This window comes from Neofelis nebulosa, chromosome 16, assembly GCF_028018385.1.
Source record: "Neofelis nebulosa isolate mNeoNeb1 chromosome 16, mNeoNeb1.pri, whole genome shotgun sequence".
Taxonomy (NCBI): Eukaryota; Metazoa; Chordata; class Mammalia; order Carnivora; family Felidae; genus Neofelis; species Neofelis nebulosa.
In genome coordinates, this window is record NC_080797.1 from 28,077,079 (window position 1) to 28,101,997 (window position 24,919).

The window sequence follows — 24,919 nt, forward strand, 5'->3', positions numbered from 1 at the left end:
AGAATAAGAATATGGCCTTGCCCCCTAAAAGCCTGATTTATCAGGAGAGAGAACAGTAGTAACCAGACAGTCACAATATCTGGTTATCTTTATTTCCTTTATGTTCCCTTTGAGAATTGTTTTCCTTTTTTCCTCCTAACATAATAAGGAAAATGTAATAAGAAAAGCATTTCAACCTGAGTTTGTAGTTGAATGGTGCTCTTATTTTCATTATTTTCTACATAGACTTTAGCTAAATTGAAAAATTCCTCTTTGACCCAAAGTAATAATTGTTTTGGCAAGTGGTTTATACCTTCTATGTGGTTATTTTTATCGCTGCTTAAATTTTTGTTACTATTTTCAGCAGTTATTACAATTGTGATACAGTTTCTACATTGGGAAATGAGTCAAAGTTTTCTTTGTGGCCTAGAATGTGATCTGTTTTTACAAATGTTCCACAGATTCTTGAAACGAAGATGTTTTCACTAGCATGTACAAACATTGACGTGAAATTTTTTTTTTTTTTCAACGTTTTTTATTTATTTTTGGGACAGAGAGAGACAGAGCATGAACGGGGGAGGGGCAGAGAGAGAGGGAGACAGAGAATCGGAAACAGGCTCCAGGCTCCGAGCCATCAGCCCAGAGCCCGACGCGGGGCTCGAACTCACGGACCGCGAGATCGTGACCTGAGCTGAAGTCGGACGCTTAACCGACTGCGCCACCCAGGCGCCCCAAGACGTGAAATATTTATTAATGCAACATTAACTGTGTTGTAATTACATTGACCAAATGTCTGTTTTATACTTGATCGGGAGTATATGTGCTGTCATTGACTGATAGCGATGTGTTAAGATTATGCTTCAAGTACGAAATGCTGGGGAGGATGCAAAGCAACAGGAACTTTGCTCCATTACTACTTGGGAATGTAAACTAGTTACTTCCATTTTGGAAAAGAATTTGGACAGTTTCTTACAATTTACCCAAGAGAAATGAAATTTTATGCTCACACAAAATCCTGTACACAAATGCTTATAGTAACATTATTCATAACCCTTCCAAAGTAGAACCGCCCAAAAGCCCTTCAGTGGGTGAATCTTAAGCAACTGTGGTACATCCATACAACTGAATGCCACCCAGCAATAAAATACGATGGAGTACTGATACGTGCAACCCTTGAAAGAATCTCGCAGGCGTGATGCTGAGTGAAAGGAGCCAGGCTCAAAAGATGCTATGATTCTGTTTATACGATACTCCAGAAAAGAGAAAACTATAGGAACCAAAAACAGATAAAAGATGTTCCAGGAATTGGAGGTGTGGGAGCGTTTGACTACAAAGGTGCAGCATGAGTGCTTTTTGAGGGTGATAGATCTGCTCTGGTTTTTGTTAGTGTTTTGTTTTCACAAATAGGTACGTTTGTGTGGCCTCCCCCACAATCAAGACACACAACATTCTCGTCACTCCAAAACGCTTCTCTCCTGCCTCTTTGTAGTCAGTACCCACCCCTTTCAATCACCGGCCCAGGCAAACACCGATCCATGTCTGTTATTACAGAATAGCTTTGCCTGTTTTTGGTGTTCTTGTAAATGGATCCAGTTTGTGATCTTTTGCCATCGGACTTCTGTCACTTAACCTAATGTTTTTGAGGTCCATCCTCAAATACTGATATTGATATTGTATCAGTAGTGCCTTCCTTTTTGTCGCTCAGTAGGATTTCATTGGACGAATATGCCAGTTTGTTTTTCCATTCACATGTGTACAGGATTTGAGTCGTCTCCAGTTTGGGGCTATTATAAATAAAGTGGTTACGAACATGAGTGTAGAAGTCTTTTTATGGACATTCATTTGCATTTCTCTTTAGGAAGAAATTTTAGGAACGGAATTATTAGATCATCTGATAAGCATATATCTTTAACCTTATAAGGAACTACCGGGGGCACCTGGGTGGCTCAGTTAAGCATCCGACTCTTGATTTTGGCTCAGGTCACCATCTTGCAGTTCCTGGAATAGGGCCCTGTGTCGGGCTCTGTCCTCACAGCGCGGAGCCTGCTTGGGATTTTCTCTCTCCTCGCGCTGCCCCTTCCCCAAGTACACATGCATGCTCTCTCTCAAAATAAATAAATAAGCATTTTTTTTTTTTTTAAAAAGAAACTGCCAATCTATTTTCCAAAGTGGCTGTACCATTTTACACTCCCACCAGCAATGCATGAGAGATCTCGTTATTTCAAATCCTAGTGAGCACTGGGTATTGTCACTGTTTCTAATGTTAGCCATTTTAGTAGATATGTGGTGATAGCTCGTTGTGGTTTTAATTTACATTTTTCTGATGACCAAAGATGTTGACAGTCTTTGCATATGACCATTACTGTATCTTTTTGTCAAGTGTTCAGATATTTTGCCCACTTTTTTTTTAACATAAAATAATTACTTTATTTAAATTTTAGTTAACATACAGTGCACTTCTGGTTTCAGGAGTAGAATTCAGTGACTCATCACTTACAAACAATACCCAGTGCTCATCACAAGTGCCCTCCTTAGTATCCATCACCCATCTAGCCCATCTCCCACCCTCCTCCCTCCATCAACTTTAAGTTTGTTCTCTACTAAAATAAAACTCTTCTTTGGTTTAGAAGACACAGCTTGATAAAGTCAAATGAGTTCAATGGTTCATTTGTTTTGGGGCAAATCAGCTTCAGAAGACTTTTTGCCCGCTTTTAAAAGTGTTTTCTTATTAATGAGTTATATGAGTTCTTTCGATCCTTTTTCACATATGCGTATTGTGAAGATTTGCCTTTTTATTTTCCCAATAGTGTCTTTCAAAGAGGAGGCTTTTTTAATTTTGATGAAATCCAATTTATCACTGAGATGGGTTTTAAGCAAAAGGGTGACAGGTGGACTTCAAACTCCTTGTGACATTCCACAGTGCAGATTTATCTCTCCCTTAAGAATGACATGAGCTACTAACAATGGCGTGCCTACCACAGGCAAAGGCACTCGACAAATTTTAGCTCTAATTCTCGGGACAGTCCTGAAAGGTGGGGAATGTTATTTCTGGTTTTTCGCTCTAATTCCCGGAGCAATCAGAACCAGGGCTCGGAGAGGTTGAGTAACTTGTTTACACTTGCACAGTTAATAGATGGCTAAGCAGAGCTGGGATTTGAACTCATAACAATATGATTTCAAACCTTCTACTCTTTGGTCACTATAGCATGTAATCTCCTAAGGGCCACCCTCTGTTTTAGTGAAAACCATCGCTTGGTATCTGAGAAGATTGAGTTCATCCAACATTTATACCTACACACTCCACTGTTGAGAGGGGATTACTAACCTCCCATACTATGAACCACCCAGTGAACCAAGGGAGCAGGAGCCGGAGGGGCAGTGGGGAGTCCTAACCCAGAACAGTAGGTGGGCCCAGAAGTTGTACAGAAGACGTGAGACCCAAGCCCCCAGGAAGAGAGTCAAGAGTACTGTCTGGAGGGGCCTGAAGTGAGTGTGGAGCAAGTCCTGGTAAATAAGAAAGACACCAGCATATGGGGGTTGAAAGAGAAGACAGAGAACACCGTCTAGAACAGTCGTCCAGCCAGCGTGGTAACTTGCTCAGATGTGGCTGCCATCGGTGTGTATGAGTGGAGGGAAGGGTGATGTGTGGAAGCTGAAAGGAACCCAAATCATCCCATGTGATTTCTCCCAACTTCCCTCTTCTCCACCTCAACATAACATAACACCCTTCTCTCTGGTCTCAGAAGATGTGGCCTCTCATTCACTTGCTCTTTCAACAAACACGTTAAAGTCCCCCTTCCGTGCTTGATCCTGTTCTGGGCATGGGCAGCATGAATGGGAAGGAAACGGTCCCTATCGTCAAGTAGCCCACAGTGTAGTTGAGGGTAAAAAGAAAACCCCTACATTTTATCCCTCTTTAAATCCCCTTCAGCCACAGTCTTCCTCAGAGTGTAGGTGCTGGTAGGGAAGAGAAAAGGAGAAAGAAAACTCCGCTTTACTGATGGTTGGCCATGGGCCGGGTGTGGTCATACGCAATGTTGATTTAGTCCTCCTAGAAATACTGAGTCAGCATTTTAATCAGGGTTTATTGGTTTTGAGGGATGAACCCAACTCGAAGTAGCCGACTGGCCTGGAACATCCAAGGTGGCTCACCTAGATGGCTCACAGCTGGTGCTGGCCCGCAGGGAGCTCAGCTGGAGATGTTACTTAGAACAACTCCATTCTCCATGTGCCCTGACTGTGGCTTGGGGTTCTCCAACATAGCAACTAGGCTCCCAGAAGGAGTATCCCCAAAGTAAGTGTTCCAAGAGGAAGGAAATGGAAGCTGCCAGTCCTCTTAAACCTGGGCTGGGGGGCGCCTGGGTGGCGCAGTCGGTTAAGCGTCCGACTTCAGCCAGGTCGCGATCTCGCGGTCCGTGAGTTCGAGCCCCGAGTCAGGCTCTGGGCTGATGGCTCGGAGCCTGGAGCCTGTTTCCGATTCTGTGTCTCCCTCTCTCTCTGCCCCTCCCCCGTCCATGCTCTGTCTCTCTCTGTCCCAAAAATAAATAAAAAACGTTGAAAAAAAAAATTAAAAAAAAAAAAACAACCTGGGCTGGGAAGTCCCTGAATGTCACTTCTGGTGAAAACCAGTCACAGAGCCAGCCTAGATTCGAAGGAGGAGAAACAGCTCTTAATTAATTAGTATTTTTTTTTTTTTGGCTTACTTATTTTTTAAGATTTTTAAATTTTATTTGAGAGAGAGAGTGCAAGTGAGTGAGGGGCAGAGAGAGAGAATCCCATGAGGGGCAGAAAGAAAAAGAGAGAGAGAGAAGTGGGGCTCACTCGAGGTGAGGCTCATGTTTTCCCTGAAGTGGGGCTCAAGCTCACCGGAAGCAGGGCTTGAACTCACCCCCAAAGTGGGACTTGAACTCACAAACCATGAGATCATGACCTGAGCTGAAGTCAGATGTTTAACGACTGAGCCACCCAGATGCCCTAAGATTTTTATTTTTATTTTTTTAATTTTTTTTTTTTTAACGTTTTTTTTTATTTATTTTTGGGACAGAGAGAGAGGGAGACACAGAATCGGAAACAGGCTCCAGGCTCCGAGCCATCAGCCCGGAGCCTGACGCGGGGCTCGAACTCACGGACCGCGAGATCGTGACCTGGCTGAAGTCGGACGCTTAACCGACTGCGCCACCCAGGCGCCCCAAAGATTTTTATTTTTAAGTAATCTCTACACCTAACGTGAGGCTCGAACTCACAACCCTGAGATCACCTCCCAACCTGGGAGGTGCCCACTGGGGGACAGTCAACAGGTCTGGCACACAACCTGGCATATCTGCCCCTCTTGTCTGGTCAGGGGCTGGCCCCAATTCTTGTTTGCTTGCTCCCTCTGAGGTTGCAGCAGTGAGAAGAGCCCCTTGAACATGGCGAACGTTTGATGAACTCTTGTCGAATTCCTTCTTCTCTATCTTGTGGATGTAACTACACCAGTCAAATGCTTTCCATTCTGCCCTGGCGAGGTCTCTTGTATCCATCTTGTTCTTCTCTCCCTTTTCTTGCTCTAGGCTAAGACCGAAGTGACTCTTGTTAATGACATCCTAACAGTCTCTCAAATGCCTGTCTTTTCCCGTAAAGCTCAGATTCAGTCCTGTCACCCTGCTGCCTACTAGACAAAGCCCAGCCGGACTTGAGCACCCCACTGGCCCTCCTGCCTGCCTTCCGCACCTCATCGCCCACTGCTCCCCCGTGGGGAGGCCAAACCCCGGCTCACTGATGAGTCAGCTTAGGCTTCCATGACGCCACACAGGGTCATCCTTTCCCCAGGCCTTTGTTTAGGCCCTCCTCTTCCCCTGCCGTATCTGAAAAGACCCAGCACAGAAACTACTTCTTCCGTGAAGCCCACCCCGCCCTGCTCTATCCATCCCACCCCCTCTCTTCCACCTGATCCATCTCGCTCTTGCACACTATAGTTCTGTTTCTGAGTTTATTCCTGCCTCCTCAAACTTTTCACAGTTAGCTTTGCATGGTGGTTATTTCTGTGCAGGTCATAACACTCTCACCAACTTGTCTACGCTGTCATATTCCCTCATGGTACCAATCCTTTGTACTCAGAAGCCCTTGGTGATATTTGTTAAAAGAATGAATGAATGAATGAGGGGCACCTGGGTGGCTCAGTCGGTTAAGCGTCCAACTTCTGCTCAGGTCATGATGTCACAGTTTGTGGGTTCAAGCCCCGTGTCAGGCTCTGTGCTGACCAAACCCGGAGCCTGCTTTGGGTTCTGTGTCTCCCTCTCTCTCTGCTCGTCCCCTGCGTGTGCTCTCTCTCTCAAAATAAATAAAATGTTAAAAAAATTTTTTTAAAAAGAATGAATGAATGAGTAGTAATCATTCACGTAGAAGTCAGAGATGGAGTCATCTGCAGTACGAAGCTGACTACATTATAACTAAAGTTGCCTTCTGCTCTAAAATCTGGTTACGTCAGGAAGCCTGGGTGGTTCAGATGGTTAAGTGTCCAACTCTTGATCTCAGTTCAGGTCTTGATCTCAGGGTCGTGAGGCCAAGACCCGAGTTGGGCTCTGTGGAGCCTACTTAAAAAAAATAAGAAAAAAAATCCGGTTGTTCTAGAGGGAAAACAGAGAGAGGAGGTAAGGTTTACACAGTAAGCTTTGAGAAACACAGTCCGGAAGGAAGAAAAAGAGCCAGAAAATGGGAATATCCAGAGAGGGGAAAGTTCAGAAAAAAGGACTGTTAGCATACCTGAAGGGAGGCCCAGGAAAAACAAGATGAAGTATGGCCACTGGGATTTTACAAGAGGAAGAATGTTTATGAGCTGCCTGAAAGAAGTTTCCAGAGAGTTCTGTGGAAATAAGCCAGACCCCAGGGGATTAGGAGGGACTGGCCAGCAAAAAAGTGGAGGCATTTTGAGAGGACAGTCATTTCCACACTGGCGCCGTGTTGGCTCTCTGAGAGCATTAATATATGATAAACGGTGACACTATGGACACTTCACCACGGTGGCACACAGACTTGGCACAACTGGGTGTGAAATACAACAGCTCGCAGGCAAGTGAACAAATAAGCAGTCAAGATTAGATTGAATTATCTCACAGGGCAGAACTCCCAAGAGGAAGCTCACTATTCTTTCCCAGATGGCCCCCCTGTTACTTACATTCTTTTCCACAACCCACCCCCCACCCCCCACCCCGCATGAGACCAGGAGGCTTATATGCTATTTGAGGCAATGCCCCTGATCAGCACATATTTGTACAAACTTCTGGTTGTTATCAGTACTCCAGGGAAACGCCAATCCTGGCTACTGGCTATGTTTACAGGTCACATAATGGTCCCTTATCATAATGCTGTGGGAGGAGCACGAATAACAAGCAGCAAATGGGGCAATGAGTGACAGCATCTGGGGGTCGACGGAGCCAAACTCCAAAGTCGGGTAAGTAGCTGGGTTCTAATCCACGTTGGGCCTCTTGCTAGCTGTTTGTTACCCCACCAGACTGTTAACCTTTTAAAATTTCAATGTGTCATCTGTAAAATAGGGCAAACAACACCTACCTCTGTAACTGCTGTGCAGATATGAGATGATCCCATAAAGCATGTACTTGCACATTTCCAAACAATTGCAAACAGTTAATATATATATTAAATATATTAATTTGTAAATAGTAATTATAAACATTAATTTGTAAATATATAAATATGTAAATATATATTATTGTATATTTTTTAAATGTTTATTTACTTATTTATTTTTTTTTTTCGTTTTTTTTTTTTTTTTATTTTTTATTTTATTTTTGGGACAGAGAGAGACAGAGCATGAACGGGGGAGGGGCAGAGAGAGAGGGAGACACAGAATCGGAAACAGGCTCCAGGCTCCGAGCCATCAGCCCAGAGCCTGACGCGGGGCTCGAACTCACGGACCGCGAGATCGTGACCTGGCTGAAGTCGGACGCTTAACCGACTGCGCCACCCAGGCGCCCCAATGTTTATTTATTTTTGAGAGAGAGAGAGAGAGAGAGAGAGAGAGAAAGCACGAGTGGAAGAGGGGCAGCGAGAGAGGGAAACACAGAATCTGAAGCAGGCTCCAGGCTCCGAGCTGTCAGCACAGAGCCCAACAGGGGGTTCGAACCCACGAGCTGTGAGCTCATGACCTGAGCTGAAGTCGGATGCCCAACCGACCGAGCCACCCAGGCGCCCCTAAATATATATATTTTTTATAATGTTTATTTATTTTGAGAGAGAGCATGCTCACGTGTATGTGGGGGAGGAGCAGAGAGAGAGGGAGAGTCCCAAGCAGGCTCCATGCTGTCAGCACAGGGCCCAACATGGGGCTCAATCCCCCAAACCATGAGATCATGACCTGAGTGGAAATCAAGAGTTGGACACTCAACCACTGAGCCACCCAGGTGCCCCAACAGCCAATAAATATTAACAGTGATAAGAAGAACACTTACCTTTGAGACATTCCTGAAACTGTCAACCGTGACCTCTCTTTTGGGTTTTACCAGCTCTTCCTTTCAAGTCTCCTTCAAAGACAGCTACCCACTCTCCAAATAGCTATCTGCAAACCAGCCTCATAATCATTTTTAAATGAAATTTTGAAGGGTTTTAAACAGGAATGAAACAGGCACAAACTCTTTAAAGTCTGAGTCATAATTTATTCCACCAGAGGGCGACATTTGCTAAAATAAACAAAAGGGATTAGCCCACAGGAATTAACACCGGACATTGTAAGTGAACTGGCGCCCAGGATCTTGGCTGCCCTTAGTCACCTGCGGAAACTGGAAAACACACAGGCCTGGGGTCCACCCCCGGAGACGCTGAATCAGTAGGGGAGGAGGGCACGAAAAGGCGTTGGAATTCTTTTTTTTTTTTTTTTTAAAGCTTTCCAAGTTTGGGGCGGTGCCTGGGTGGCTCAGTCAGTTAAGCATCCAACTTTGGCCCAGGTCATGATCTTGCAGTTTGTAAGTTCGAGTCCCACACCTGGCTCTGTGCTGACAGCACAAAGCCTGCTTGGGATTCTCTCTCTCTCTTCTCTCTGCCCCTCCCTGACTTGCATTTTCTCTCTCTCTCTCTCTCTCTCAATAAATAAATAAACTTAAATAAATAAATACATACGTAAATGTTCTCCAAGTTTGGGAACCACTGGTCTAGAGAAAAGTAAAATAAGATTTTGTGAACTCACTTTCTCCCAGCCCCCATCTCCTCATACACATTCAGGTCCTGCTGCTGTCCTTGTTGAATCTGATACACATATTTTTCTTGCCTTGGTGAAAAAAGAGGGCTTATCTTTACACAAAGACCATGACTTTTGCCTTGTTTAGTGGATGCTATTCAATGCAACTTCCAGAAAGGTCATCTACTGTCCATTTTCAGGTCTTTTACATGGGCAGGTACACTTCAAAGGCACCCTACAAAATATTTCCATTTCTGCTCGTATTTATCAGTGATGCCAGCTTTTGCTTTATCATGAGCAAAAAGCTGTTAAAACAGTACCTAAACTGTGGAGCAAGATTATGGGCAATGCTGCCATAAATAAAACCAGAGCTTATCAGTATGAGTTGCCAATCAAGTGGAAAGCACATAAAACATGGGAACTGATTAAGTGTAAGAACAATCTAACTGGTATATAAGAAATTCTGAGAACCTATAAAAGTGCAGTTAAGGACCGAAGATTTGGTCCAACTGAGTACAAGATACAAAATATACCAACCAGTGGGAGAGAGCCAAAGCAAAGGAGACTGTTAAAAACTGAGAACAAACTGAGGGTTGATGGGGGGTGGGAGGGAGGGCAGGGTGGGTGATGGGTATTGAGGAGGGCACCTTTTGGGATGAGCACTGGGTGTTGTATGGAAACCAATTTGACAGTAAATTTCATATATTAAAAAATAAATTAAAAAAAATACCAACAGCATTTTTCCATAGAACACACACACACACACAATATATATATATATATATATATACATACCAACCTGGCCTGGACTTTTTGGAATGGGCTTTTCTTTTTTTTTTCTTTTTTTTTTTTTTAATTCATTGGATCTCTAAAACTGATTTGTGAGTCAGATGAGTCAGATTCCCCTTTGTGTTTTATCTACTATGCTTACAGGGGTCACAGTGACATTTTGAATTGTCAAAGAGTTGCCAGAGTTCCAGCACAGAAAGTTCCTCTCCTAGACTTACTCTGTTTTAGGAAAAGCACCAGAGAAGGGATGTGAAAGTAACATTTTGTAGTCAAGCTTCTCTTTTAACTCAAACACGTGCTCTTACAGATCCAGTCTTCAGCTCACAAGCTGGACAGGTAATCATTAAAGAACTCCTCCCAGTTTCTGTGCTGTTGGCTCCTCCCTGGACACCTGGCTATGCTGCTTGGGACTGATGGAGCCTCTGCTTCCTCACATCCCTCCGTCAATCCCAAACCTCTCTGCATTGAAACATGCCGAAAACACTTTTTTTTTTTTTTTAAATTTTTTTTTTTCAACATTTTTTATTTATTTTTGGGACAGAGAGAGACAGAGCGTGAACGGGGGAGGGGCAGAGAGAGAGGGAGACACAGAATCGGAAACAGGCTCCAGGCTCCGAGCCATCAGCCCAGAGCCCGACGCGGGGCTCGAACTCACAGACCGCAAGATCGTGACCTGGCTGAAGTCGGACGCTTAACCGACTGCGCCACCCAGGCGCCCCCGAAAACACTTTTCAAAATGTGTCTACGACTTTCACAGTTGCCAAGATTTGTCCCACTCTTAAACTGGTGTTGGATTCTCCAGCATTGGTAGAGATTAGTCCCTTGACTTCCATCCAGGCATTGGGGGCTGGGAATAGGGAACTCTGTTGCTGGGATTTGGGCTTCCTCTGAACATTTCTGCCTTATACTTAGATAGGACTGATCCACAGTGCACACAGACCAGACATTTGGTCAGTCCTCTGCTACTTCTTTGCTGTTTTCTATAGCATTGCTTACTCCAGTCTCCCAAACTCCAAAAAAATCTTAGGCTGTCCTATGAGCAAGTTAGGAAAAATCAGAGAAGTTGCTATCCCCTTGTCTTTTCTTCCAAAGATATGTAAATGTGCTGTGAATCTTAGTTTATATTGTAACAAACAATATGCCCTCTCTGTCCACTTCCACCCAAGAGGAGAGCAGCATGGACCCAGTGACCAAATTCAGGTTAATAGTCCATAATCCTCAAATAGATCTTGTATGAGCCTTCAACACACCCAGTCCCTCCAATGGGTTATGACACATGTCATCTCTAGCTTCACCAGGTCACATCTACTAAATGTCACATAAACACAAGACACAGGCTGCTGAAATGGTTTCCTTCTTTGCTTATAATTTTTGGCGAATAACTTGGCTGTGGTTTATTCCAAAAGGAATTGATGGCTGTGGGACGTGACTTGAAGGAAATTGTTGAAAGGGAAGAAAGGGGCCTTCGGACTAGCTGAGGCACAGCTGGAGGACCCCAGAGCTTGTATGCGCATGGCAGAAGTGTTGTGTTTGCTGGAATCCCTGCCAGCTGCTGACCCTGGCTCTGGAGGTTGCTCAAGATTCCATCACCACGACTGGGGGCACCTGGGTGGCGCAGTCGGTTACGCGTCAGACTTCAGCTCAGGTCATGATCTCACGGTTTGTGGGTTCGAGCCCCGCGTCGGGCTCTGTGCTGACAGCTCGGAGTCTGGAGCCTGCTTCGGATTCTGTGTCTCCCTCTCTCTCTGTCCCTCCCCTGCTTGCACTCTGTCTCTCTCAAAAATCAGTAAACACTTGGGGCACCTGGGTGGCGCAGTCGGTTAAGCGTCCGACTTCAGCCACTTCACGATCTCGCGGTCCGTGAGTTCGAGCCCCGCGTCCGGCTCTGGGCTGATGGCTCGGAGCCTGGAGCCTGTTTCCGATTCTGTGTCTCCCTCTCTCTCTGCCCCTCCCCCGTTCGTGCTCTGTCTCTCTCTGTCCCAAAAATAAATAAAAAACGTTGAAAAAAAAATTAAAAAAAAAAATCAGTAAACACTTACAAAAATTAAAAAAAAAAAAAAAAAGATTCCATCACGACGAAAAGACGAAGCGGGGGCTCGGAACACCCGGCACCGCCCGTCTCCTGACCTTTCCCCTGGTCAAGTCTTACGAAGCGGGTCTCTCGGCGGGGTTGGTGAGACGGTCTGGGGAGGGGGTGCACCCGCGTGGCGGGATTGCTGTTCTCCTTCAGCCCTCGGAAAAGCTCCCTGTCTAAATCGCTCAGGGCCCCTAGACGCCTGAGCCCCTAGACGCCTGACGCCCAGGCCTGATCCTTCCCCCCAGCAACCGGGGCCGCGTGACGCCCAGCCAGCGGGAGGCCAGCCCCGCCCCGGACCCGCCCCTCCAGTAGGCCCCGCCCCGAGCCCGCCTTCGGGCCCGCCCCCGTCGCCCAGTTTTGGGTCCGCCCCCAGGCCGGCCCCGCCTCCGGCCCCGCCCCGACCGGAAGAAGCGGTGGCACCCGGTGCTTATAGGGCAGGGCATGGGGGTGCCGCCACCGCCTAGTCAGCTCTACGTCGGCTGAAGTCCTGCCGCCGCGGCGCTGTAGTCGCGGCGCCCCCGCCCCGTCCTCTGCCTGCCCGCCGGCCCGCACCGCCCCCCCGGAGCCGGCCGGCCGGGCCCGGAGCCAGGCCCGAGTCCTCGCCATGCCGGTCCGGCTGCTGCTGGCGCTGCTGCTGTCCGGCCTCGGGGTGAGTGACCGGGGAGCGTGGGGTGGGGGACAGCGCGTGGCGGACCGGGGTCCGAGTCGGGAGCGCGGCGGCGGCGGCCCGAGGCCCCGCGCGCGCCAGCGGAGGTTCGGGCCGGGCGTGGGAGACGGCGCCGGGCGGGGAGCGAGCACCTCCCGGCCGGCCGGAGTGGCGGCCGCGGCCGGCCCCGCCGAGGCGCACGCCACCCGAGGGGCCTGGCGGGTCAGCGCGCTGTCACGGGCAGCGCTTCCCGGACCCCGTGCGCTCCAGTACAAGTTTGTGTCGTCCCGGCGGCACCTCGGGGCCTCTGGAAGGCCCCGCGCGCTTGGGAGGCCATCCCACCTGCCCGACCCTTCCCCACAGGTGGGCGCCGCCACTACCTGCCGGAGGCCGTGGGGCAAGGATGCAAAAGGGCCGTGTAACCGAAGGGCAGGGAATGTCTTGCGTTTATAATCCTGGTTTGAACTTTTAAAAATGCGAAAACTTTGGGAGGCACATGCAACTGGGAATGGGTAAGCATTTTTACCTGTGAGCTTGATTCTGCTTACCTGCCTCGCACGTTTCTAGGTCTTCAGAGGCAGGAGGCTTCCTGCACCAAGATTTCGTTAAGGAGGTTAAGCCGAGGGATTTGCCCTCTTTTTAAAGATCCCTTGTGGGACCGCGCGGTAAAGCCGCTTCAAAACTTTAAATGAAAGACCGTCTCCTTCTGGGAGAGCGCGGTGGAGCTGTCTGAAACGCCTTTTCATCTTTTCCTGGAGAGAAGCTCCCGGATTACACTTATTTAACTGTTTAAGGCCTTTACTCAGGCTATGGATTTGGGCCCCATAGCTGGGGAGGACATTTTGTGAACAGACCTGGCTTTTTTTCTTTTGGTTTGAAGAACCTAAATTAGTGGTTTAAAAAAACAACAACACAAAAACGCATTGTTCAGGATGTGGGATATGGTACACTGGCCAGGTTCTGTTTAATGACTTCCAGTATGTCCTCTTTAATATGGTATATCATGTACCAGCTGTCCAGATGGAGGATTGACACGAGTGTACCTAAGGGCCACAGTGTGAACTCCTCGGAGGTTATACACTTTTGGTAAATAATAGTCAGTGCTCTTGGAGTAACAAGAATTTGGAAACAGATGAAGTAGAATATAAAAAATCATCTTTTTCAGATTTGGGTGTGGTTTTTTTTTTGTTTGTTTTTAAAGGAAAATTTGTACATACTTCATGATAGAACTCATGTAAGTTAACTTTTTCTTCCAATTCAAAAAAAAAAATCCACTTTCACAGCTAGGGTCATGTTTTGAACTTGAACACTTGGCCTTGAATTGGTTGACTGTTGTTTGGTACCTGTTCATAAATAAGAGTATAAACAGAATGACCAAACAAATGATATGGAAATCGATCATTTCATATCACAGCCTAGGTATACATGGGCTTTGGGTTTTGCTACATATTTCCATTGGCTGTTCTTTGATGGATTCTAGTATTTTAGTTATTGAGTAACTTAGAGCCAAAAATAACTATTTCGCTTTAGTTGGGACTATAGTTTCAGTTTGTGTAAATATTTCCAAATTGTATTTAGAAATCCACCCTTCTCAAAGTTCATGGTAAAATATCCCAGACCCTTATTAAAAAGTTACATTTTAGTATAACTGCTTTGTAAGTAAAACGTCAGAATTTCACTCCCAGAATTATCTACCAGTAAAAATTTTGATCCCCAAACAGAGTGAGAATTATTATTTTAAATTCCAAACGGAACTCATTGCTGAGTTTGCAGTTAAACCAGGTCCTGCAGAACCCCACTGGTTGTAAAATTGGACAAACCTGAGTTCAAACTGGTCACTTGCTAGCTGTGCCCTCAGGCAAGTTATTTTACTTTTTAGAGAGTCTGTTTCCTGATATGCGAAATGGGGACAGCCAGCACATGTGAAGGCGCCTTGCATATCATAGGTAATAAATGTAAACTCTCCCCCCACCAGATGCTTTTCACTGTCATTATTTTTGTTACTGCTATAGTGTACCTCTAGGAGGAATATTTTTCGATGCTATCTCTCTTTTTTAAAGGTTTTAGTTTATTTATTTCTTAGGAATCTCTACACCCAACATGGGGCTCCAACTCATCACCCTGGGATCAAGAGTCGCATGCTCTTCTGACTGAGCCAGCCAGGCACCACAGTGCTCTTTGCTTTGATTGATGAAGTAACTGGGGCATTGGAGGCAATACTGTGATTTTTTTATTTTTCAAGAGAGTGTGACTGATTGAGCCAGACATTGACTCATAGGCTGAGACTCTAGGCTACCGTATCCAAAATGCAGTGACATCGGTGTTGTTAACTTTAGGCTGTCTTTTGTTCATCCAAATTGTGCATATTTAGTGAGTGTTTTCCCTCCTTCTTAGACCTGGATCTTGTGCCTAATGTTGGTTTGTGTTACATTATTGCTGTCTTCTAGTCCTCATTTAATGGTGTTGCCACTTCTGTCAGGTACCAAAGAGATCCGCAGCATGGGAGGGAACATGCTTTCTTCAGCTAGAATATATACAATTTCTTTTGTTCAGCCAGTGTTTTGGCTTTAGAGGAGAACAAACAATGTCACCGAGAACTAAGGGCCACGTATGTACAGAAACACGCTAAGAATATCATCAGAGTCTTAACTAGAAACGTACTTGCTTATCATTTACTCAGATAGTTATCACTTGCACAAATTATCCCACTAGGAGATATCAAGTATTTATACTGAGGCCATGAGGTGAATGTTTCATTAAGCTCATATCAGGACTGCCGATCATGAAATTGGACTGTAGTTGTGCACGTGTGTGTATTTTATGTCATTAACTTGCCTGGCCATTGGGCTTTCCACAGTAATACAGCTTCTCAGGGCGCAAGAGAAAATGTATGAGAGTTCCTCTTGAGAGAGTTCAACAGTAGACCATATTCCTGAATGTAAAACCGGTGAAGTACGCAAAGGTTTCTTGTCTGGACAGAATAGTGCCACCTTCATGGACCTGGGAGAGAGAGTTATTTGCCCACTTCGGATTTTGACTCCCATTTTTCAGGTTGAGGAATCTTGGGATAATGATGTCATTTTTCACTGGAAACCTCTGGTTTGGGGATCCAAAGTAATCTTTAGGTTCAGTATTGTCCACGTGTTAGAATGATCAAATGTGCTCCTAAAGAGATGATATAGGTGGGAAAGATGCAATGTATCATTTTAATGGATTCAGTTTTTATTATGCACAAATAACTCGGGGCCTGTAACCTAGCAATATGATTAGAGTGTGGTGCTGGCTTTAAAAACAGGGACAGTGAATCATAGTTTGTGAATAATAAACATGCTGGTTGGCTGTATTTCCCAGGGGTTGGGGATTTTTTTTTTTTTCTATCTTTATCTTCACCTATATCCCATGTTTGGTGGCAGACTTTCCTGCCTCAGAGCAACACATTCTTCGTGATGTTTAAGTGAGTGCAGCAGACAAGAAATGGACTGGGGAAAGTGGAACTTTTAAACGTAATCATAAGCTCCCTGTTTGCATTTTTTCCAAAGTTTTTAAAGTTTATTTATTTTGAGAGAGAGTGCGTGCACGCACAAGCAGGGGAGGGACAGAGAGGGAGAGAAAATTCTAAGCAGGGTCTACCTGTCAGCGCGGAGCCCAACTTGGGGCTCCATTTCACGAATCATGAGATCACTACTTGAGCCGAAATCAAGAGTGAGAGGCTCAACTGACTGAGCCAGCCAGGCACCCCATGTTCTTTTTTTTTTTTTTTTTAATTAAAATTAAGTAAGCTCTACACCCAATGTGGGGTTTGAACTCACAACCCTGAGATCAAGAGTCCCATGCTGTACTGACTGAGCCAGCCAGGCACCCTCTACATCACTTCTGATCATCATGTGATCTTTGTTCATGTATGAACACACAGCAAATACCACAGTATAAAAATATGTGTTCTATATTTATGTTCTGTTCCCCCCCCCCCCCCCCAGAACGATTAGGACATTTTCTGAGTATGTCATTGAATTTGTCACTTTTACCAGCACCTTAGTAAACAGCCATCCATGCCAAAAGCATTTGAGCCTTCTGTGCCCAGTCTGAGGTTGGGGACAAGGGTCATAACTGACCAAGATCGATATGGTAGTAAACCATGCCTTGCATAGTGACCACCCTACTGGGGTCATATAAGTTGTTTCCAGTTTTCCCATTATTATAAGGAGAGGTGTATTTCCCTTTCTTTAAATCTTTTGTATGTTTGATGCTTTCTATATGATAACATGGGAAGATTTTCAAAAATCCCTCAAAGTAATCATATTTATTATAGAAATGTTAGAAAGCATGGATAAGTCTAAATTAAAAAAATAAACCAAACAACAAACCTGTAATCATACTACCCAAACATTACCTCTAGTAACATTTTTAAGAGCTTGGTTGACCTATAATTCACATATCCTACAGTTCACACATTTAAAGATGTAATTCAGTGGTTTTTAGTATATTCACAGAACTGGGCAACCATTACCCCAATCAATTTTATAATATTTTTATCATCCCCCAAAGAAACTCCACACATTCGCTGTGACTCTCCATTTCCCACTCACCTCCCAGCCCCTGGCAACCATGAATCTACTTTCTTATCTATATAGATTTGCCCTGGACATTTCAGGTGAATAGAATCTTAATGCATGTGGTCTTTTGTAACTAACTTCTTTCACTTAGCATAGTGTTTTCATCCATGTTGTATTGCTGTTTTGTTCTTTTTTTATTGCTGAATAATATTCCATTATAATGGATATACCACATTTTGTTTATCCATTTTTTTTAAACGTTTATTCATGTTTTGAGAGACAGAGGGTGGGGGGGAGGGGCAGAGAGAGAGAAGGAGACACAGAATCTGAAGCAGGCTCCAGGCGCTGAGCTGTCAGCACAGCCCGATGTGGGACTTGAACCCATAAGCTGTGAGAGCTTGACCGAACTGAAGTTGGACACTTAGCCAACTGAGCCACCCGGGCGCCCCTGTTTATCCATTTTTAAGATGATAGGCATTTGGTTGGTTGGTTGCCCTTTTTGGCTATTAGGAATAATGCTGCTATGAACATTTGTGTACAGACTTTTGAATGGCCATATTTTTTCATTTTTCTTGGATATATATACCTAGGAGTGAGACTTCTGGGTCATATGGCAACTCTGTGTTTAACCTTTTAAGTAACTGGCAGACAGTTTTCCAAAGCACCTGCACTAATTGACATTCCCACCTGCAATGTAGAAGGGTTCTCATTTCTCCACATCCTCATCAACATTTGATATTCTCTTTTTGATTGTAGTCAGCCTACTGGGTGTGAAAAGGTAACTCATTATGGTTTTGATTTGCATTTCCCTAATGGCTGATCTAATATCTTGATATATATCCTTCCAGACATTTTTTTCTGTGCACATATTTGTATAGATAATATTTTTCTTCCCCAAACTGGAGCGTATCATAGATCTTTCTGTGTCAATAAATTTAATTCTATAACATTCTCACTGCTGCATACTTCTCTGGATGCATATACCATAATTTGACCATTCAGCCACTTAGATATTGAGGCTGTTTTTAATTTGCATTATAAGCAATGTGATAAACCTTCTTGTTTAAGCATATCTCAACTGCCTGATTATTTCCTTGGGGTAATTTCCCAGTACCAGAATTTGCTAACCTTATTTACTCTTGCCCTCTCCCCCCAGCCCCCAAGCAGTATTGGATGTTTTAAAAAACACAAAACTAACCTTTAAATTGGTTTTATAATAACCATTTTAAAGTAACCCATTTTCTTTTAGCAGTGTGGATTTTAGGTCAAGTGAAAGTGGAATGTTTAGATGTTGTTTTCTTTTCTTCTATTTTGTAGATGTAAATAACCACGGTGGTCTCGGCGATGACAACTTATATACCTAAAAGCTGCTGAGAAATGTTTTATCCTGATTTGTTAAGTAACTTGTTTGCAGAGTCCTTTGGCCTGCCATGGTTTCAGATCAGCTTTCTAGCAGATATGGCTCCCATGAGCACCCTGAAATACCTCGGGATGATTCTGTGAGTTTGGTTTTGAGGGTAGCCCATCTCCTGCAGACAAGATTCTTTCTGTAGTTTGTTGTGAGGCCATTAAGTTTTTTTTTTAAGTTTATATATTTATTTTCTAGGGGAGGGGGAAAGAGAAAATCCCAAGCAGGCTCTGCACTGTCAGCGCGGAGCCTGATGTGGGGCTTGAACCCACGAACTGTGAGATCATGACCTGAGCCGAAATCAAGAGACCCTTAACTGACTGCGCCACCCAGGTGCCCCAGAGGCCATTTAAAATTTTGCCTCAAGACTGTTTATATATAAATCCAGAGTTGGTGCATTGATTGTCCCTTTTGGAGGCTGCAGTTCTTAAAACATATAGCTTGTCCACACAGCTGTTTTTCCTGGGAAGACTCAGGTAGCACTTGACAGTGGAGTAACATGTTTGGTGGTGCTTTGTTTTGTTTTTCCTATAAACATACCTAAACTGATTCATCCAAAGAAATGTCATGTCCTTCCAAATAATCCCCTCTTTAGGGGTCAGGGGTCATGTCATACGGATCAGTTTAAAAAAATTTTTGTTTTTAGCTTTACTTTTCAGTATTTCACTTAGGAATTTATTTAACCAGTTTAATAATTCAACTTTAAAACAAAGGAATCCTAAAAAAGCAAAAGTTTACTTTTAAGCCAGTGATCCTTACACAATGTAAAACCTTTCCCAGTTTCCTTCCAGTTTTTGCTCGACTGTAACTTCTACATGGTTCACACTGAAATTTTGATCAAAACTGTTACTCAGACTGATGTATAACTTATTGAGGACACCTGGATCTGATTTTTGGTTTTTATTTATTTATTTATTTATTTATTAAAATTATTTATTTTTTTTAATTTTATTATTTTTTTTACTTTTTAATATATGAATGATTTTTGGTTTTTAAAAACTAAACACTTGCTATCACTTAGGGGATTCAGCAGTATATTCTTTGAAGGGGATTTCCAAAAAAAATCCACAAATACTGTGAGCTTTGGGAGCATATGTGCATAGATGGATAGCCTCCCAAGGTTAGAGTCAGGGTGTCTTAGACTGCTAGAAGGAGTCTTGTGGATCTAGTCCGGTGAGCCTCAGTATTTTCCCCACCTCACGTTAGGAATAGAATGCATATCCATCAGTAACAGTGGGAGTACATTTGGGGCATATGCCATTCCCTCCCCTCCCAAATTGAACAAATGCTCTCTGCCCTTTTCCCCAGAGCAGACAGATGAGGAAGCTGAGGCCAGAGAGGGCTAGTGACCTGTTCAAGGTCATGCTTCAGTGACCTTGCTGCAATGAGAGATTGGGTGTGGAGAAGGACTGGGAAGAGAAGAAAGCAGACTTTCTAGTAAGCTTCAGGAACATGCTCAGATAATGCTTTTGTTCATCCCCTTAGGATTGTGGCCTCATACCCTTTGTTCCAGTACTCGAAAGATGCAGCTTTGAGGGGGAAACACTGCCTTCGCCTGAGACTCTCCATCAGCAAGGAGGACCATTTTTAACTCTGGAGCCGAGTCCAATGATCATGGATAGAGGAGATTCAGGGGCGCTAAGCCTATTTCATAGTTGAAGCTTGTTTCTTTACTCAGATCTAATAATATCCAAGCAGGTGCATGTGTTTCAGTAAGATCTTACCCAGAAATGTTTCTGAAATAGCAAAACTGAAAGTTCGTATCTTAGAAGCCTTTAAACCAGAGTTGCTCTTCCTTGGTGCAGTCAGTCTTTGGTACAGAATCCTGAAAAGATCAAACCTTCTAATCATCAGTCTTGGCCTGGTTTGCCCTTGCAGAGGCCCCTGCCTCCCAGCCAGTTCTGGTACCAGGAAGTGGGTCTGTGGTGACAGGAGAGAGAGTGGCCTTGGCCCTTGGACCACAGTGGAGGGACGAAGGTTAGTTTAGGTGGATTTCAGGAGAGTAATGAGGGAGAAAGGAGGGCACCAGGAAGGTGCTCCAGGGAGAGAGGGGTATCACTTCTCTTGACATAGAAGGCAGGGACCCTGTCTTGCTTATCTGCATCCTCTGTGGCATTTAGCACGGTGAGTTGGCCATACCCACTGTAGGGAGCACTCAGCAGATAATGATTGAGTATTCCTTTTTGAAGTTTTTTAAGACCAATAAAAACAAGGGGCTGTTTTATCATCAGGCATGTGGGTTGTGGGTTTCATAGGGGGAAGGAGTGGGAGGAAGATGTTCCTGTGTCCTTTAATGGGATCTCATCAATAGTGTTTCTACAGAGGGAGAGGGGTTTCTGGAATCCATGCACGGGTGGCCATGAACCACAGTGTGTGGTGTCCTCTTGATGGGCTCCTCATGTCAGTAACGAGATTAATTTTTCCATTGTCAGACCCCGTGAGATAAATGGTTGGTAATCATTCAAGTCAGTTTCATTTTTCACTCAGCATGATGTTTCATTGTTAAAAAACGAACCTTGATCTAGGGCTGTCCTTTTATGTATAAAACATGATTTCCCTAGTTAGTAGACTAATTTCTAATTATAATTCAAAACCACCCCATTCTCCAGTGGATTATTTTCCCCCCTCTATTTCAGATGAGGGAATAACTGTTCGTCTGGGTTGTAGAAGTGTTTGTCATGGAAACTGAATTTTTTCATACATTTTCTGAACAAACAGTGCTGTCAGAATCCTTAGATCCTGATATTGTCATTGACCTACAGTTGGGTCACAGGTGTTTGTTGACCAAACTGAGTCAGATCTCTTTTAAATTAAACGACCCATGACTCCTGAGGAGCATCTAAGAGTGAGAGAAACACCTGTCTAGGAGGCCACATCTGCAACTAGGAATGTGTGAAGTTGAGTCAATGCCTCTCAGCCCTGGCCGAATTAGTCATCTAGGGTCACCTGGGGAGCTCATTAAAAACCCTGAGGTGCCACCCAAGGTGACTGAAATCAGAATCTCTAGGAAGGGAGCCCAGCATCCTTTCTTTTAAATAAAATATAATAATTGTATACATATAACTTTAATTTTTTAAATATGTTTTATACATAAGAAGACAGCCCTGGATCAAGGTTCGTTTTTTAACAATGAAACATCAGGGGCGCCTGGGTGGCTCAGTCAGTCAAGTGTCCGACTTCAGCTCAGGTCATGATGTCACAGTTCGTGAGTTCAGGCCCCGCATCAGGCTATGTGCTGACAGCTCGGAGCCTGGAGCCTGCTTCGGATTCCGTCTCCCTCGCTCTCTGCTGTTCCCCCACTCGTGCTGTATGTCTCTCTCCTTCAAAAATAAACAAACATTAAAAAAAATTTTTTCACCAATGAAACATCATGCTGAGTGAAAAATGAAACTGACTTGAATGATTACCAACCATTTATCTCACGGGGTCTGACAATGGAAAAATTAATCTCATTACTGACATGAGGAGCCCATCAAGAGGACACCACACACTGGTTCATGGCCACCCGCGCAAGGATTCCAGAAACCCCTCTACCTCTGTAGAAACACTATTGATGACATCAGAAGCCCCAGAGGACTCTACTATGCAGCCAGGTTGAGGCTGTCAAGTAATTCCCGTGTCTGAATCCTGGACAGAGCAAGTGTGTTTCCCTGTGCCCTGGAATATCACAGCACTGGACCAGACCGGAGACAGGTTTGGCTCATTTTGTAGAGAAGTTGGAACTGATACGTTCTGCCAGTTAGTGGCAGACCTGGTAATGGAGAATTTAGCATTGTTTTTTCTAATACATTGTATTTCCCAACTTTTAAAGAACAGGTAATTCCAAAGGGCTTTTTTTTTTGAGTACTAGCTACTGAAATTGCTTTTTTTTTTTTTTTTTTAAACGTTTATTTATTTTTGAGACAGAGAGAGACAGAGCATGAATGGGGGAGGGTCAGAGGGAGACACAGAATTGAAACAGGCTCCGGGCTCTGAGCTGTCAGCACAGGGGCCCGATGCGGGGCTCGAACTCATGGACCGCGAGATCGTGACCTGAGCTGAAGTCGGCGCTCAACCGACTGAGCCACCCAGGCGCCCCTGAAATTGCTTTTTAAGAAATCTGCTTTAACTGCAAAACTGGCTTTGCATTAAATACACTTAGTTATTGAATTATGAGATGTTTAGAATTATTTGAAGTTATGCTTAATGCTAACTAAGTGTTCTTGCCTTCTCTGTACGTTAAGAGCCCTAAGGAATCAGAACAAGACTCTCTTCCAGGTTCCTTTACAGTACCCTCTCTGAGTTTTAAAAGAGCCTGCTGGAGCCAGAGTGAAGCAGCTAAGGGGAGTGGGTATGGAAGAAATTTGTGAAAGGAGTAGGTTCAATAGTTAAAGTACAAGAATGAAGCACGTAAATAAAAAGGAACTTTCTTATCAGGGTGAGACCATGGGTTGGAAGCAAATCATGGGAGGATATGATTTGTGATACTCTCCTTCCTCTTCTCCTGGGAGGGCTGGATATCTGGATTATTCGTCAGCCTCACAGCCCTCAGGGATTTTACAGCAGGTGCACAGGTAGAGGGCCTGACTGTAGAACGCAGGGAGCTGGCCAACGTGTCCTTTTAGGGACTGGTCTCGCATCCGTTGTGACCCCAGCAATCTGAACAGGTGGTTTAGAAGCAAGGGGGACTCTTTTCTAAGTGTCACATTGACTGAGCTGGACCAGATCTAAAATGCTGCTGGAATAATGGTGACAAACGTCAGTAGGATTGGGAAGTCAGTCTTTGATGACAGCTTCTGCACGGGGCTGGGCATCTGACCTAACAGAGTTGGGTGAACCCTGGGACAGGGGCTGTGTTTTCCGGACTGAACTTCATGCCGAAAGGAAATCCCCATTCTGTTCTCCTCAAGTAGATAGGTAGGTGTACTTTGTCATTTTAGCTGTTTTGAAGTGTAGCTTATAGGCATAGTTTTATGTTTTCATGTGTGTTTTGACCCATATGATACACATGTATTTTTTCAGTGAATGGGAGTTGGGAGTTGAGGGAGGGGTTGGTGCTAGCCGGCTAGAAGACTTTGGACAAATGAGTTAGTTCCTCTCTGTTTCCTCATCCATAGAACAAGGCATGGGGGGGCCTGGGTGACTCAGTTGGTTAAGCGTCTGACTCTTGATACTGGCTCAGGTCTTGATCTCATGGTTTGTGAGATTGAGCCCCGTGTCAGACAGCATGGAGCTTGTTTGGAATTCTCTGTCTCCCTCTCTCTCTGCCCCTCCCCCACTTGCACGCTCGCACGCATGCTCTCTCTCTCTCTCTCTTTCTCAAAATAAACATTTAGGGAAAAAAAAAACAAACAAGGCATGAAACTAGAAAATCTAAGCTGGCCTATTCCTGAATGTCTTCCCAAATTAGGAACACAATTCAGGTTAAAGTGACTAGTGCCCCCACCGTACAGCTTCACATTCACTCCTACCTAGGTGGTCAGAGACGAGAGGGCTACTTTGTTTGAGCCTTCCAACTTTCCTAGCTCCCGAATGTAGTGGATTCCATGTGTTCATTCATTCATCCACCAGTTTTGTTGAGTATATATTATTTGCCAGGCACTGTTTGAGGTGCTTGGGGCACATTAATGAAGAAAACAAAGACCTGTGCCCTCGTGAAACTTCTACTTGGTGGAGAGAGTCAAGACACAATAGCGTGATAAATCCATAAATATATTTGTGGGAAAGTGATACAATTCTACACAAGGAAAGAAAACAAGAGCAGAGCAAGGGAGATGAGGGCCTGGGAGTTGCCCCAGCAGTGGGCTGTGGTTTCATCAGGTTACACTCCCCTGCCCTGTGGGCCCCTCCCTAACCACTGTCCTCTCCCAGACAGGAGCCCTTCCTGTACTCTGAGTGGCATCACATCTCACAGTGTTGGGGTTAATATACAGGTTTGGATTCTAGTTTGTTTCACATCTAATCATCTGAAGGACTGGTATTGATGGCTCCTGTACATTGGAAACTCCTGAGCAACTATGAGGTACTGAGTGTAACTTGCCAATTTTTAATGACAACATAAGAGAAAGTTTAAAATTCTATCAAGGAAATCTCAGAAACCTCCACAACTCAGACAACAGAGCCAGCAAGTCTTTGATTTTTGTGATGGTTCTGTTCCCAAATGTACATGTGCTTGTATGTATGTCTATGTGTGTGTATATATACATACATACATATATATATATGTATATATATATATTTTTTTTACAAACAAAATTAAGTCTTTTTTTTTTTTTTTTTTTTCCCCATTGTAGAAGTATCTATAAGCTCTCCAGATAAA

General features: G+C 44.4%; 1 protein-coding gene across 1 annotated transcript in view; it reads left to right on the forward strand.

Moving 5' to 3' along the window:
* Positions 1 to 12,429: 12,429 nt before the first annotated feature.
* ERN1 (endoplasmic reticulum to nucleus signaling 1) overlaps positions 12,430 to 24,919 on the forward strand; it is an 80,696-nt gene continuing 68,206 nt past the window's right edge. The window contains exon 1 of the mRNA XM_058705074.1: positions 12,430 to 12,663. Within this exon, the coding sequence (XP_058561057.1) occupies positions 12,619 to 12,663 (45 nt within the window). The 5' untranslated portion in view covers positions 12,430 to 12,618. The remainder of the gene's footprint in view (positions 12,664 to 24,919) is intronic.